The sequence below is a fragment of the Phaseolus vulgaris genome, chromosome 8 (genome assembly GCF_000499845.2).
Source record: "Phaseolus vulgaris cultivar G19833 chromosome 8, P. vulgaris v2.0, whole genome shotgun sequence".
NCBI classification, from domain to species: domain Eukaryota; kingdom Viridiplantae; phylum Streptophyta; class Magnoliopsida; order Fabales; family Fabaceae; genus Phaseolus; species Phaseolus vulgaris.
Window position 1 is genome coordinate 55,163,390 of NC_023752.2, and position 15,947 is coordinate 55,179,336.

Genomic DNA, 15,947 nt, shown 5'->3' on the forward strand with positions numbered 1-15,947 from the left:
TTCAAATTTTCAGTTTTCATATATTTAAAAAAAATTACTTTTATTACAGAAAAGAATCCTAAGGCCTAACAAAATACATAAAGAAAACCAATTTTGTGCAACAATAAAAGGGCATGCGGAGCAAGGTTTAAACAGCAAGAGGAAGTTTGAAGAACAGAAAAAAAATAGAATAGTGGTAGAAATGTTTTGTGAGTAGAAATAGTTCTCTCTGTCTCTCTTGCACTCCATCAATAATATTTCATTCTCCATCAACACTCATCTATCTTCCTTCAACGATCACCACTTTCACTTCATATTCTTTAACTCTTTAGGTTCTACTATTACTTGTGGTATTCTCTGATGTAAATTAAAGTTTGAGTCTTTCATTTTGGTTAGAAATGATGAATCCTGATGTGGAAGTTTCGGATGATTCTAACATTGAGATTATAATATCACGAGATTATCTGAGCTATGAACAAACTGATCCCCCTGTTGCTACTTCACATGCTGTCACACCAATATCAGGTTTTTTCATACAATAATATGGGTAGATAGATTTGAGTTCTAAAGAAGATGATATATATATAGTGATTAAAATTAGAGTGACTAAAATTAAGTTTGAAAGGATTGCAGATATCTACTGGTGTGCATTATGGGGTGACTGAAGAAGATGCTTGCAGTTCACTTGGCTGCTTTATCTGGCCACCACAGAATAGTCAAACATTTCTGCTCTCAGCAACATCTGCTTGACATTATACATTATTATACATTATTAACCAATCAATTATTATTATTTTACATTTCTAACTTCCATTTATATTATCACTAATTTTTTCGGTACATTTAACCATTCAAATATTCAGTTTTCATATATTTAAAAAAAAGTTACTTTTATTTACAGAAAAGAATCTAAGGCCAAACAAAATACATAAAAAAAAACAATTTTGTGCAACAGGAAGTTTGAAGAGCAGAACATAAAAGAATAGAATGTGGTAGAAATGTTTTGTGAGTAGAAAGAGGTCTCTCTTGCACTTCAACAATAATATTTGATTCTCCATCAACACACATCCACATCTATTTTCCTTCCAGGATCACCACTCGTAAACTTCTCATCACTTTCACTTCATCTTCTTTATTCTCTCTACTCTTTAGCTTCTACTATTACTTGTGCTATTCTCTTAGGTAAATTAAAGTTTGAGCCTTTCATTTTGGTTAGAAAATGATGAATCCTGATGTGGAAGCTAGGGATGAGTCTAACATTGAGATTATAATACCACGAGATGATCTGAGCCATGACCAAACTCATCCCCCTGTTGCTACTTCACATGCTGTCACACCATCATCAGGTTTTTTCATACAATAATATTTGAAGATATATATACATATATAGAGAGTGATTAAAATTAAGTTTGAAAGGATTGCAGATATCTACCGGTGTGCATTACGGGGTGACTGGAGTGAAATGGAAGCCATTGTTAGAAATGATCCAGATAGTGTACGCATTAAATTGACTGAAACAGGGGACACAGCTCTTCATGTAGCAGCAGGTGCAGGGAACACTAATTTTGTTAAAGAGTTGACTAATCTTATGAAGACAGAAGAGCAGCTAATACCAAACTCCGAAGGGATGCTTGCAGTTCACTTGGCTGCTTTATCTCGCCACCACACAATAGTCAAACATTTCTGCTCATATCGTCTGCTTCACGGAATGGCTTACAAGGATGTTGAAAAACTCTTTTTCATGACCATTGACAACGACATGTTTGGTAAGTGCATCTACAACTAATTAAACATCCTTGTTTACCCCTTCTTCTTATCTAATTATCTTTTACTTGTTAAACTTAACCAATTCAGCTATTCGGTTTAATTAACTAGAACACAATAACAAATTTAATGATCAGTTCAAATTATTTTGATCGAAACCCTGATCATATTCAATATATAATTTTGAATTTAGTTAGACTTTTGCTTTCCTTTATTAGAAAAATAGAGAGGAGACTAGAGAAAATTAAAAATGATACATTTTGTTCTAGATTTGAAGTCATAAACTTCTATTTACGAGACAACTTTACCACAAAAGGATACCATTAAGTAATTTAGTAATTCATAGAGATTTTTCAGTTATCAAATTAAATAAATGTCTTCAAATACTTGAATAAAAGTAATACTCATGCATATTAACTTATTTGTTTTTAATTATGATTTATAACTTCTCTCCCTAATTAGAAAATTCTCAAACAAATTTGCATGTCTTACTCTCAATCTTCTACATTCTTCAAATTTTAAGGATTAGTGAAAACATTTTGCAACTTCTGTGTGTACATAAATAACTATTTCTGACAGACAGCCTTGTAATTTGACAGATTTGGCCTCTGAAATTATTGGAGAATATCCCAGGTTGAGCACTGCAAGAAATGAAGAGGAGCTAACAGCATTGCATATGCTGGCGCGGAAGCCTTCAGAAGTTCTAAGTAAGCTTCATTTCCATTTTGGTTCTTAATTCATTTAGAAATTTATCCATACCATAAGCAAGAATTTTACATTTTTTTTATCAGTAAGGAATAAAATTAAATTAAGAATCATTCACCACATGTAGCTATAAGCACATGTATATGAAGGCAACCAAACCAGAAAATGGAAAACAGCAATTACTTCTTAATTGTCGATATTCAGTGTTATAGTGATAATGGATTAGATATTTATTAAATTGTTAGTCTCATAAATACAAACGTATAGCAACTGACGAGCAAATATTTGCGCTTTTAATTTTAACTCAAGAGTAAAATATAGAACTTTCTAAATAGAAATAAAAAAAATGGTTTTTAATTTAAATTTTTTTCTTTTAGGGGTGAACAAGGGTAGGGGTATTGCATTGCTGGAAAGGATATGGAGTGAAGTTGAAAGATTAGAAATAGAAGATCTTTTTGCGTTTATTACTCGACCCTCGGTATTGTTGTCTGATGCAATAAAATCAGAAAGCTATCACCACGAAGTAATAAACACTTTTTTGGAGATGGTCATGAACATAGATCCCCGTGATGCATGGATTCCCTATGGACCGAAGCTTAAAGAACGGAGCCCTAATGGACGGAACCTACTGCACTTGCTTTTTCTACATCGACGTTATCAAATCTTTAATGAAATCTTTATTAAGTTTCTAAGTAATAGGATAGAGAACTTACTACTAGTAGGGGACGATGAAGGTAACAACGTTCTACACTTGGCTGCGCTTTTTCCAATTCAATTCCAATCATTCTCAGGTTTAAGTCCATACATCCAAATGCAAAGAGAGGTCGCCTGGTTCAAGGTGAGTTCATTCATTTCCCTATTATTATTCAATCATTCTTTATTACTATTGTATTCTAAGACATCAGTTCCACCACTCTTCACATACTTTTTGTTCATAAATAGAAAGCTCAGGAAAGCGTTCCTCGTGAATTAAGGAGTGTGAAAAACGAGAAGGGGATGACACCCATTGATGTATTTTATGATGAACACAATCAGTTATCTAAAGATATCAAAGAAACAGCCAAAGGAATAGCGGATTCTGGGATGATTGTGGCAACGCTTGTTGCTACCGTAGCATTTGCAGCTGCTCTCACTGTTCCTGGTGACAAGAACAATACCTGGTTCATTGTCTTCATCTTCACAAACGCAGTCGCATTATTCACTTCTTCCGCGTCCATACTCTCTTTCTTGTCAAATTTCACTTCTTCAAGATTCGCACAAAGTGAATTTGTCATATCATTACATCCCAGCTTGACTTTTGGACGTGTGTTACTAATCATCTCCGTTGCTGCTATGGTTCTGGCTTTCATTGCAGCATCCTTTCTCGTATTTGCTCACACAACCAAGTGGGTTTCTTATATAGTGGCTCCACTGGGGGTTTTCGCATTACTTTTGTTTCTTCTCTTTCAATCTAAGTTCTGTGACGACCACTTTTGGTCCAGATACTATCGTCCCAAACTTGAGTAACTTGTTACTTACGCACCTACATTTTTTATCCAATTTTTCTGTGTTTTAATTACTCCATGTAGCTGTCACCACCTCATTGTATCATTTGTTTGTGAAACAGTAAAGTTTGTGTTTGAATTTGAAGAGATTATTAAAAATGCATCACAACACAACTCAAATCCGTTAATATCGCAATCTTTCGCTACAAATTTAACCTGCAGATGTATTTTTTTTAGACCATTTACTTGTAATCAAAATTATTGTTGCATCATCCTCAATGATCGTAACATGGAGGAAATAGACAGTGAGGATCAAGTAAACTGGTGGAACAGAATCATTCCAACATTTGATACATACTTCAAGACATTCATTTTTTCACACTATAGCATTGGAACGGACTCATTTCTATATTTCTCTTTTATAACTGGTAAGAGTAAAATTGTCTTTTTTTTAAGAAAAAATAACATTACTGTCTTGAAGCAAAATATATTCTTTCTAATTTAGGATCTAAATAATTGGTAGTTAAAACCTTAGTAGCTAATTAGATACTAATTTAGAAACTATTTAACAATAATATAAACTAATTTAGAAACCTTTCTTTTTAGTTTTTAAAATGATATCTAATTTAGTAACTATAACAATTATTATTTTTTGTCTTTAAAATTAGTTTCTATTTCTTGGTTTACTTGTAGTAACACATTTTCCTTTATTACTTGTCTAGCTAGCCTCATCAAACCTTTAGCCACTATATAAGTACCAAGGGATTCCTTTGTCTTAACCCTCTAGATGTTCTAACTTTCAATGCTAGGCTTCAATTTACTAATATAGGCAAGATTTCAAAACCTTAATTATCCAATTAATCTATCTCTCCTTAAACCCGAGTCTATTATCATATGATACAAGAACTCCCAACTTACTAACTTACTGAATCATAGACTTTCTCATAATCAATCTTAATGTATTTTTTTCCTCCTGACATCCTCAACCACCTCATTAACAATCAACACACTATCTAAGAGGCCTCTTCCCTTTATAAAGAAATCAGATTATGCAAAATCAATAACAGAAGACAATACTAACTTTAATTTTAGAGATTATCTTATATATTGTACCCACGAGAGAAATTGGCACGTATTATTCCGGTTTTATTAGGTCCCTAACTTTGGGAACTAAGACTATAAAGGATGTGTTACAGACCAAAGGAATTTTTCTTGTTGCCTCAAAACAGAACAGAATCTATAAAACCTCTTCCTTTAGATCTTCCGGTTATTCTTAATAAAGCTAAAATTAAGCCCACCTGGTCCTGGGCTCCTTGACCCTCACACTGCCATACAACATTTTTAACTTCTTGCTCATTGATTTTACTGGATAACTTAAGTTATCATACATCATTATTGCTTTGAATTCTACATTCCCATGTCTGACCCCATAGTCTACTGTTGATGTAAATCTCCTTTGAAATACCGCATTTGCCTATTTCCTAACTAGCTCTGGCTCCTCAATCCAATTTTCATTAATTGTAACCCCTTTAACCTCATTCCTCAACTTCCTCCATCTTATGACAGAGTGATAACACTTGGAATTTTTATCTCCTAACATTGTCTAATTCACCCTCACTTTTTGTCTTTAACATTGAGTCTAGTTTTCTATTGAGAACTTTTAGCTGGCTTAGTAATTCTATTCTATTCATTCTCAAATTGTCTTTTATGTCCCTATCATCATCTTTATTATACAGCTTTTCTAACTCTATTTTTATTTCCAATTTCGCAGTATTCATACGCCCAAAGACTTTTATTCCAAACTTTAATGTCTATTTTTCAGATTTTTCATTTTCCTTGTAAACCTTACCAAACCATTCCCACTTACATTATACGAATCCCATCACCTTTTAATCATATCCTTAAAATCAACACTAACCCAATCTATTCTACTTTTCGCTTTACCATTCGGTCTATACTATGTGAACATTCTTCCTACAATTGAAATATCTAACAGATTATTATTTTCAATAAACTCATTAAACCCTCTAATCTCTTGAGTCTCCTTTTGTTGTCACTTACTTCTGTTACCGCATTAAAATCTCCAATAATTGCACCACTTAGTGATTTTGTCTCTTTTACTGTTCTAATTTTCCTCCATATTTCTATTTTTTCTCCTAATTCACATGATGAGTAAACATTAACCACAACTACATGAATATTTAACTTTGTATATTGTCCAAAGATCACAATAAAACCTTTTTCTTGTGTATACCTTTCATAGTTGAAGACTTGTTGTGCCACATAAATAGAACCCGTCCCCTTCCATTTTCGGTTTCATTATGAATCCATCCTATTTGATTATCCCCCAAAAGGAAAATCATTTAGACTAAGACAATTCCTTAGTTTTCATGTCCTGGATACACATTATATTTGCATCCTCTCTACTTATGAACCCTTTCAGGTATCTCATTTTAGTATCCCCTAAACCTCTAATGTTAATACTTATAATTCTAAATTAATTAAAACTTGTATCTCCCTCCCCACACTCTTGTTCTTTAGCTCATGGTCCCTTTATTCCATATACCCTAATACCCTAGCACAGTTTCTCATTGGGGAGGAGTCATGGTTTAGACAATCACTAAGTTGAGATGTGCAGTAGCAGTCTCAGTTGGTGTAAGAAATGCTGGTGTTCAAGGAACCTGAGCGAGAAGATGCAGGGTAAGCAAGGAATCTGTTTAGCTGATGTAATCTGTGTCTTGTGGATTAGTATTTATGCACAACCTATAGCTGGTAAGTCTACTGCAGCAGGCATGGAGGGGGGTGATGCTAATTGGACTGATGTGTCCGTAAGGCTTTGTGGTGTCTTGGCTCTCTAGTCTATGAGATGATGGTGGCAAATCCAAGTCTTCTGATTGAAGATGTGAGTGACCCATATTATTGAGCACACACAGGACTCTAGTATTGGCAGAGGAAATCTCAAGAATTGCAAATGCAGAGCAATTTGTAAGTGGTGAGTTGGGGAATATGTTGGTTCTGGATATGTTGCAGAATTCTTGCCTAGTCAATGAATTTTTGAAGCCGCAGATGTTGTTGCAAATTCACAAAGGGTTTTGGATTATGTGCTTAGTTAGACTCAGTGATGAATCCATCTTTTTGAGTTCCAAGTGCAGCTCCTTATTTGCTCAATTGACCTTACCATTCCAGTGTCTTTTATGCCTATGTTTGGTGCAACACAGGTCATGATTGTGCCATTTCTGGGTGCTTATGGAAGCTAGAGCATGTTGTAGCATACTGTAGGTGGTGTACTACCGGGAGGCCGAAAGGTCGAATAGTCGATAAAACCGAACGATCGTGAAAACAGATGATAAACCGCGATTAACCATAATTAAGTCAGTTTAATCATAAACCAAGATTAAAACACAAATAGACCTTCGCCTGAGCTAAAAAAGAAGGCCCATAAGAGCTGAAGCCCAACACAAGGCTATAAATATCATAAGGGACCTTGTGCCAAAGGTAATCTTCTAATCCCTAGCATACCCACATATTATACCCGGACTGACTTGAGCATCGAAGCACCTTCGCAGGTACCCCAACCCGCCGTTTTGGAAGGACTTGTCAGACGGAGATGCCGAATACAGGAGTTGCAAAGAGAAGACGAAAGCTACATGAGTCATTCTGAGAGGTACCCGACCTTGTAAGAACAGGTGGTCTTTCAAGGTAACTATGCTGCATAATAGTTGCCGAGCCACTGCAAAACTGATGCGGCATATTTACAAAGGGCGTTGCAGTTTTGGTGAGGAGCAGCAGGTGTGGGAGTTGTTGTTATATAGCTTATGGAGCTCCAATAATGGAATCATGGTTTTGGCTTCTGTGCCGAGTCAGAGTCATTCACTACAAGAAAAATTATGAAATAGAAACTAATTTGTTAGTGACAAAAAATAATTAGTTGTTATAGTGACTAAATTAGAGACCATTTTAGAAACTATTTTTTTTGTTTCTAAATTAGTTTCTATTATTGTTAAATGATTTCTAAATTGACATCTAATTAGCAACCAAAGTTTTTACTACCAAATTTAAAAACTAAATAATTGGTAGTTAAAACATTGGTTCCTAATTAGATACCAATTTAGAAACTATTTAACAATAATAGAAACTAATTTAGAAACTAATTTTTTTTAGTTTCTAAAATGGTCTCTAATTTAATTACTATAACAACTAATTTTTTTTTCTTCTAAAATTGGTTTCTATTTCATGTTTTTCTTGTAGTGATTGTAGAATTTTGAGTTAATCCTTCAATGTTATGCAGATAATTGCTTCTCTATGTGGGCCAATTCAATGCTTTTGCTGCCATTTTTTTATGCAGCACAGGCCAATTTTGTGTGCTAATGTGAAGTAGTATTTATAGCATGGTGTAGTTGGTTCTGAAATGTAGCAATGGTAAGGGGGGATGTGGATTATGGATAGAATTACAAGGAAGGGAGCTAGGAGTGTAATACTGTGAAGCTGGTCCGTCATCAACTTCATCACTTGTTCTAAGACATGGTATGATTTATGGTTGCACAATTTCTTAGCAATAGCCTCTACGAAAACTTTTCAGCACTAACACCCTTTTATGAGTCCACATAACACATGTAAGTCATGTGCCTTTCGATAAAAACTTGCATTAGCAAAACAAAAATACCACCTTCTCCAGCCATCATGATATAACATATAATTATAGTCCTATCAAGATAAGAAACCTCTACATCCTGCATAACATTCCTCCTTTGCACCAACACTAAATATGCAAAAGTGTCATATGTTGTGGCTCATAAACTATTCCAAAGTTTTAACATAAAGGATGGGATTGAAGCACCAATCTGAATATTGTTAGTGTTCTGGTGGCAAATGAGACAATTGATGAGGTAAAAAGTAAGGGTAAGAAGTGCATCATTGTGAAGGTTGACTTCGAAAAGGCTTATGACATGGTGAGATGAGATTTTTTGGAATATATGATGTCTAGACTTGGTTTCTATAGTACTTGGATAAGGTGGATGATAAGTTGCCTTAAATCTGCATCTATCTCGGTTTTAGTCAATGGTAGTCCAACTAAGGAGTTTAAACCACAAAAAGGTCTGACAAGGTGATCCCCTGACACCTTTTTTGTTTCTTATAATTAGAGAAGGTCTGGCTAGGGTTGTTAGGCAAGCTATGGAAAATGATATCATTAAAGGTATTGAAGTTGGGTTTTCATCAAATGGCACGTTGTTCATTTATGGGGTGTGTTGTTGCAATAAAAAACATTCTAAGATGCTTACAACTTATGTCAGGGTTGAAGTGAATTTTAGGAAAAGTAGAATTGGTGGTATTGGGGTGCAGAATTTTGAGCTTAATAGTTACTCTAGGATGCTTAATTGTGCATCCATGATCTTACTCTTTAAGTATTTGGGTGTTTAGGTAGGGGGAAATCAATATAGATATGCTTTTTGAGAATTTGTGATTAATAAGATTAAGATTAAGTTAGATGTATGGAGAGGAAAATTCCTATCTTTTGCTGGCAGGGTATGTCTGATTAAGTCTTTTCTATCTGTTATACCCCTCAATTATTTGTCCTTCTAGGAAAATACAATTGAAATTCCTTTGGGATTGGGCTTCTGAAAGTAGGAAAATATATTAGGTAAAGTGGTCAGATATATGTTAGAAAAAGAATTTAGGGGGGTTGGGTGATAAAGATTTGAAAATGTTTAATCTAGCTTTGTTAGCTAAATGGATATGGTGTTTGAGGTTAGAATCTTTGAAAAGTAGAAAGATATTTTAGAATCTAAATACGAGAGTTGGAGGAATGTAGTGGATTATAAATCTAGTAAGGAATCTAGATGATGGAAAGACATTAAAGTGATAGGAACATCTACGTATGGGATTCTGTTTTGGGATAATTTATATTGGGAAGTTGGAAATGAGATTGCTTTTCCAAATGAATGGATCAACAATGGAATATGGGTGTGGAGGCTAGAATGCAGAAGACTTTGGTTTGAGTGGGAAAAACCAAAAAATTTGTAAATGGAAAAATGCAGAAGGGTTTTATCATGAATTCATTGATTTTCTATAATTGATTATCAACCCTTTTGAGGCTTGATCGAGGATAGTTTTTTTCCTTCACAAAAAGACATGCTGGATTTTGCACCTATATACATACATACGGATCGAAAACTAAACCAATAGATTCACATAGAATACCTTTCCTATGGATAGATAATAGAAAGAGTATCAATTCATATGCTCATGGTCTATTCAGTGCAATAATATATATATATATATATATATATATATATATATATATTAGATATGGTAGAAAATGTTATAAGCTTTATTGAATTAGCTAAAATCCTTAATCATAAGGATGATAATTGGAAATGGTGTAAATATGAGGATTATAATTTTACTGTCAAATCTGCTTATGAAATCATAAAAGAGAAGGGGTTGGAAGAATGGGAGGGATGTTACTCACAAATATGGGGTGTTAAAAGCTTTACCGTCTACAAAGTTATTTGTTTGGCTCCTCTTTAAACAAAAGTTGCAACTAAGGTGAGTTTAGAAAGTAATTAATGATGTCTCGTGACTCATGTGCACGTTTGTAACATCTTTTTTTTCCTATGCAAGGTTGCTAAAAAGTTTGACACTTGTGTGAAAATTGGACTGGTATGTGAAATGTTATACACAATAATCAATTATCAACTTCAATCTTTTTGGTTTATCTAAGAAAAACAATCTCGTTTGGAAAGGGTATGGTTTGCGTTATGCAAACAAAGAAATGTTGTAGTTTTCAATAATGCTAATCTGGATACAACATATATATATATATATTTTTTATACCGCTCAAAGAAACATTTGGACATGGATGACGCAATTCTATCCCAAATCTATTTTCACCATCTCATCAAATACATAATGTATATAACTACAATTAGAATAATACCCTTAATGCATACAAACTCGTCTTTTCATTTTCTCGCAACCATCATTTTGTAATTACTATTTCTGACAACCTTGTACATGTTCACCATCGCTATTTGCCTTGCCTTCTACATATGCAGTTCATCATCGCTATATAATTTGTGCATTTGACAGATGTGGCCATGCAAATATTTGAAAAACATCCCCGTGAATTCAGCACTGCAAGAGATGAACAGAACCTAACAGCATTGCATATGCTGGCGCGAAAGCCTTCAGAAGTTCTACGTAAGCTTCATTTCCATTTTGGTTCTTAATTAATTTAGAAATTTATGCATCTATATCTTTATACAAAAAGCAAGAATTACTCCTCAATTGTCGATATTCACTGTTATAAAAATGATGAGCAAATATTTACACTTTTAATATTAAGTCAGGAGTAAAATATAGAACTTTCTAAATAGGAAAAAAAATGGTGCTTAATACAAGATCAATTTTTAATTTAACTTTTTTTTTCTTTTTTTTTATCAACAAAGAATATAATCAATTAAGAGAGACATTTCAAAGATGTCTCAACCCTTATCCAAGATCCACATGTAAGTCAAGGTAGCCAGTCAAGGTAGCCAAACCAGAAAAATAAAGAAGACAACTGAAAGAAACCCTACATGAATGAATGGGGTGCCAATAAAGGATGCTTCATTTTGATGTGAGTGGAACATCAAAGCACTAACTAATGGTGTACCTTTTACATTTGGAACCCGACTCTCATTCTATTTTACTTTAGCAATTTAACAAGTCCTTCGGTTTTAATTTTTGGAATACTATTCTCTTGCTTTTCCCTCGTTACTTTTCGATCCAATAAATAAGAAAAAAATGATATTATAGGTCCTTTGATATCAATTTTTTTTTATACATTACTAACCAATCAATTATTATTATTTTACATTTTTTAATTTTTTATTTACTTTACCATTAAATTTCCAACTTCCATTTATATTATCACTAATTTTTTCCCTACATTTAACCATTCAAATTTTGAGTTTTCATATATTTAAAAAAAATTACTTTTATTTACAGAAAAGAATCTAAGGCCAAACAAAATACATAAAAAAAAACAATTTTGTGCACCAATAAAAGGGCATGTGGAGCAAAGTTTAAACAGCAAGAGGAAGTTTGAAGAAAAGAAAAGAATAGAATAGTGGTAGAAATGTTTTGTGAGTAGAAATAGTTTTCTCTCTCTCTTGCAGTGCAACACTAATATTTCATTCTCCATCAACACACATCTATCTTCCTTCAAAGATCACCACTCGTAAACTTCTCATCACTTCTTTATTCTCTCTACTCTTTACCTTCTACTATTACTTGTGCCATTCTCTGATGTAAATTAAAGTTTGACCCTTTCATTTTGGTTAGAAAATGATGAATCCTGGTGTGGAAATTTCGGATGAGTCCAACATTGAGATTACAATACCAGGAGACGAAATTCCAATATCAGGAGACGAAATTCCAATATCAGGTTTTTTCATACAATAATATTGGTAGATAGATTTGAGTTCTGAAGAAGATGATATATATATAGTGATTAAAATTAGAGTGACTAAAATTAAGTTTGAAAGGATTGCAGATATCTACTGGTGTGCATTATGGGGTGACTGAAGAAGATGCTTGCAGTTCACTTGGCTGCTTTATCTGGCCACCACAGAATAGTCAAACATTTCTGCTCTCAGCAACATCTGCTTGACAAAATGGCTTACAAGGATATTCAAAAACTCTTTTTCATGACCATTGGCAACGACATGTTTGGTAAGTGCATCTACAACTCATTAAACATCCTTCTTTACCCCTTCTTCTTATCTAATTATCTTTTACTACTTAATTCAACTGATATGATTCTATATCATTTGGTTTAACATTAAATGTTATAGTAATTCATAGAGACTTTTCATTTATCAAATTAAATAGTCATAATAGGTATGTCTTCAAATACTTGAATAAAAGTAATACTCATGCATATTGACTTACTTATTTTTTTTATTTATGATTTATAACTTCTCTCCCTAATCAGAAAATTCTCAAACAAATTTTGCATGTCTTACTCTCAATCTTCTACATTCTTCAAATTTAAAGGATTAGTGAAAACATTTTGCAACTTGTGTGTCAACATAAATTTCCACATTTTTTCATGACAATTTTAGAAAGCTTCATTATTTGATTCACAATGATTATTACTCCACTGTCAATCTAAAATTGACTCGTAATCCATAGCACACAAGATTCAAAGTCTTCACAAACTTTTTTACCTTCTTAATTCCTTTAAGGGTGTTCTTCAAAATCTCCCAAACTTGTTTGGAGGTGGATGCATTCAACACTATCTCAAACATAACTCATCTAATCTTAATGGTTATAAGTAGTGGTTATTAAGGCTTCTTCATTTTTGGTAAACTCTCTTTCTCATTCATTAGGTAACAAAGTAAAGTTTCTCACAAAGTAAAATACCCTTAATGCATTCAAACTCATCATTCTTGTACATGTTCATCATCACTATTTAATTTGTGCATTTGACAGATGTGGCCCTTTGTGTATTTAAAGCATGTCCCCTTGAATTGAGAACTGCAAGAGATGAAGAACAGCTAACAGCATTGCATATGCTGGCGCGGAAGCCTTCAACAGTTCTAAGTAAGCTTCATTTCCATTTTGGTTGTTAATTAATTTAGAAATTTATGCATAAAAAAAGCAAGAATGACTCCTTAATTGTCGATATTGAGTGTTATAATAGTAATGGATTAGGTATTTATTAAATTATTAGTCTCATAAATACAAACGTATAGCAACTGATGAGAAAATATTTGCCCTTAGGCATGGAATTAGAGGACGACAAAGTTAGTGGAGGATCGGGTATTGTATTGCTGAGAGAGATATGGGCTGAAGTTGGAAAATTGAGAAGGGAAGAGATTTCTACGTTGATTACTGAACCCTCGGTAGCGTTGTTTGATGCAATAAATTCAGAAAACGATAACCAAGTAATAAACACTTTTTTGGAGCGTATTGGTATATTCACGACCGTAAAGGACCCTAAAGGACGAAACCCACTGCACTTGCTTTTTCTACATCGACGTTATGAAATCTTTAAGTGGCATGAAAATGAATGGAAAGAGCAGTTACGAGCAGTAGACAGTGGAGGTAACAATGTTCTACACTTGGCTGCGCATCTGCCACCTCAACTCCAATCATTCTCCGGTTTAAAAGCAAGCAACCAAATGCTGATTGAGGTCAAATGGTTCAAGGTCAATTCATTCATTTTCCTATATTCTTATTCACTCATTCTTTATCAGTATTGTATTGTAAGACATCAGTTCCACAAATCTTCACATACTTTTTGTTCATAAACAGAATGTGGAGAGAAACATTCCTGTTGAATTCAGGAGTTCCAGAAACAAGGAGGGGAAGAGACCAGTTGATGTATTTTATGATGAACACAATCAGTTATCTAAAGATATCAAAGAAACAGCCAAAGGAATAGCGGATTCTGGAATGATTGTGGCAACGCTTGTTGCTACCGTAGCATTTGCAGCTGCTCTCACTGTTCCTGGTGACAAGAACAATACCTGGTTCATTGTCTTCATTTTCACAAACGCTGTCGCATTATTCACTTCTTCTGCGTCCATACTCTCTTTCTTGTCAAATTTCACTTCTTCAAGATTCGCACAAAGTGAATTTGTCGTATCACTACATCCCAGCTTGACTTTTGGACCTGTGTTACTAATCATCTCCGTTGCTGCTATGGTTCTGGCTTTCATTGCAGCATCCTTTCTGATATTTGCTCACAAAACCAAGTGGGTTTCTTATACAGTGGCTCCAATGGGGGTTTTCGCATTACTTTTGTTTCTTCTCTTTCAATCTAAGTTCTGCGACGACCTCTTTTGGTCCAGATACTATCGTCCCAAACTTGAGTAACTTATTACTTAGGCACCTACATTACCTTCATTAAGTGTTTTTTATCCGTGTTTTAATTACTCCATGGCTGCTGTATCCACCTCATTGTATCATTTGTTTGTGAAACAATAAAGTTTGTGGTTGAATTTGATGAGATTATTAAAAATGCATCACAACACAACTCAAATCTGTTAATATCGCAATCTTTCGCTTCAAATTTAACCTGCATCAACTTCAATGATCGTAACATGGATGAAACAAATAGTGAGCATCAAGTAAGCTGGTGGAACAGAATCATTCCAACATTTGATGCATGCTTCAAAATACGCATTTTTTCACACGATAGCATTGGAACAGACTCATTTCTATATTTCTCTTTTATAATTCATAAGAGTAAAATTTTCTTTATTTTAAGGAACCCTGGGCATTGAGTTCTCGCAACAACTTAACTGTTTCATCTCACAATTCATGAAAAGTTCTTTTTATGAAGCAAAAAGTCTTTTATTTATATATATAGAACACTTGATGTTCCAACCTATATGATACCTACTTCTATGTAAGAAATGCTTATTTTTTGTATTTATATATGAAGAAATATTAATATTTAATTAGTACATCACCACAAAAAACCTTGACCTATCCACTTTTACCACAAATAACATATACATAAATTCATGGAAACAAAAGATCGTCACCCTCCCAATAACCAGTAAAAAAAAACGGATTTACTTATGGACAAAATCCTTATTTTCTTTCTTTTTAAAACTAAATATAAATAATTGATCATAATGTTGTTTGCTTTGGTTATTTTTTTTTCTAAAAAAAAAAAGAATTAATTGGGATGTCTACCCTTAAAAAAAGCAGAACCTAATCCTAACAATTTATTACAAAAGTTCCATACATGATTCACCATCATACATTCATAGAATAAATATTGTACTGATTCTTCAGCTGTATCACACAAGTGCTTGGTATTTGTATTTCACTCTAAGTTTTAGGTTATCCTTTGTGGCCACTGCATTCATCCCCATTATATATACAAACTGCAGTGCATTTGGAAATTCTTTTACTTTCTAAATTGAACCAAAAAATTCATTATGTTCCGTACTATTGTTACCTTGTATAACATAATCTGCAGACTTTATAGTAAACAGGTTAGATATATCTCCT

The 15,947-nt window shown here is 33.5% G+C and overlaps 2 protein-coding genes across 4 annotated transcripts; both read left to right on the forward strand.

Moving 5' to 3' along the window:
- Nucleotides 1–151: 151 nt before the first annotated feature.
- On the forward strand, nucleotides 152–4,126 carry LOC137826672 (ankyrin repeat-containing protein ITN1-like). 3 transcript variants are annotated; one of them, XM_068632740.1, is made up of 7 exons: nucleotides 378–504; nucleotides 613–1,079; nucleotides 1,196–1,325; nucleotides 1,404–1,745; nucleotides 2,343–2,450; nucleotides 2,826–3,286; nucleotides 3,391–4,126. In XM_068632740.1, the coding sequence occupies exons 3-7, from the start codon at nucleotides 1,199–1,201 to the stop codon at nucleotides 3,952–3,954; spliced, it is 1,602 nt and encodes a 533-aa protein (XP_068488841.1). In that variant the 5' UTR covers nucleotides 378–504; nucleotides 613–1,079; nucleotides 1,196–1,198; the 3' UTR covers nucleotides 3,955–4,126. The 3 variants fall into 3 exon arrangements, with proteins under 3 accessions (XP_068488843.1, XP_068488841.1, XP_068488842.1); XM_068632741.1 differs by lacking the exon at nucleotides 378–504 and having other exon boundaries at nucleotides 558–1,079; XM_068632742.1 differs by lacking the exons at nucleotides 613–1,079; nucleotides 1,196–1,325 and having other exon boundaries at nucleotides 152–504.
- Nucleotides 4,127–12,025: 7,899 nt separating this feature from the next.
- Nucleotides 12,026–14,923, forward strand: LOC137826673 (ankyrin repeat-containing protein At5g02620-like). The gene is made up of 6 exons (XM_068632743.1): nucleotides 12,026–12,153; nucleotides 12,258–12,360; nucleotides 12,469–12,647; nucleotides 13,410–13,520; nucleotides 13,701–14,128; nucleotides 14,235–14,923. The coding sequence occupies exons 3-6, from the start codon at nucleotides 12,506–12,508 to the stop codon at nucleotides 14,796–14,798; spliced, it is 1,245 nt and encodes a 414-aa protein (XP_068488844.1). The 5' UTR covers nucleotides 12,026–12,153; nucleotides 12,258–12,360; nucleotides 12,469–12,505; the 3' UTR covers nucleotides 14,799–14,923.
- The last annotated feature ends 1,024 nt before the right edge of the window (nucleotides 14,924–15,947 follow it).

Excerpts from the sequence above, each read along its gene's own strand:
- LOC137826672 (XM_068632742.1), top strand. The coding sequence starts at position 378 with ATGATGAATCCTGATGTGGAAGTTTCGGATGATTCTAACATTGAGATT. Across the intron at positions 1,746-2,342 it reads CATTGACAACGACATGTTTG|ATTTGGCCTCTGAAATTATT; the intron begins GTAAGTGCATCT and ends GTAATTTGACAG. Across the intron at positions 2,451-2,825 it reads GAAGCCTTCAGAAGTTCTAA|GGGTGAACAAGGGTAGGGGT; the intron begins GTAAGCTTCATT and ends TTTTTCTTTTAG.
- LOC137826673 (XM_068632743.1), top strand. The coding sequence starts at position 12,506 with ATGCTTGCAGTTCACTTGGCTGCTTTATCTGGCCACCACAGAATAGTC. Across the intron at positions 12,648-13,409 it reads CATTGGCAACGACATGTTTG|ATGTGGCCCTTTGTGTATTT; the intron begins GTAAGTGCATCT and ends TGCATTTGACAG. Across the intron at positions 13,521-13,700 it reads GAAGCCTTCAACAGTTCTAA|GCATGGAATTAGAGGACGAC; the intron begins GTAAGCTTCATT and ends ATTTGCCCTTAG.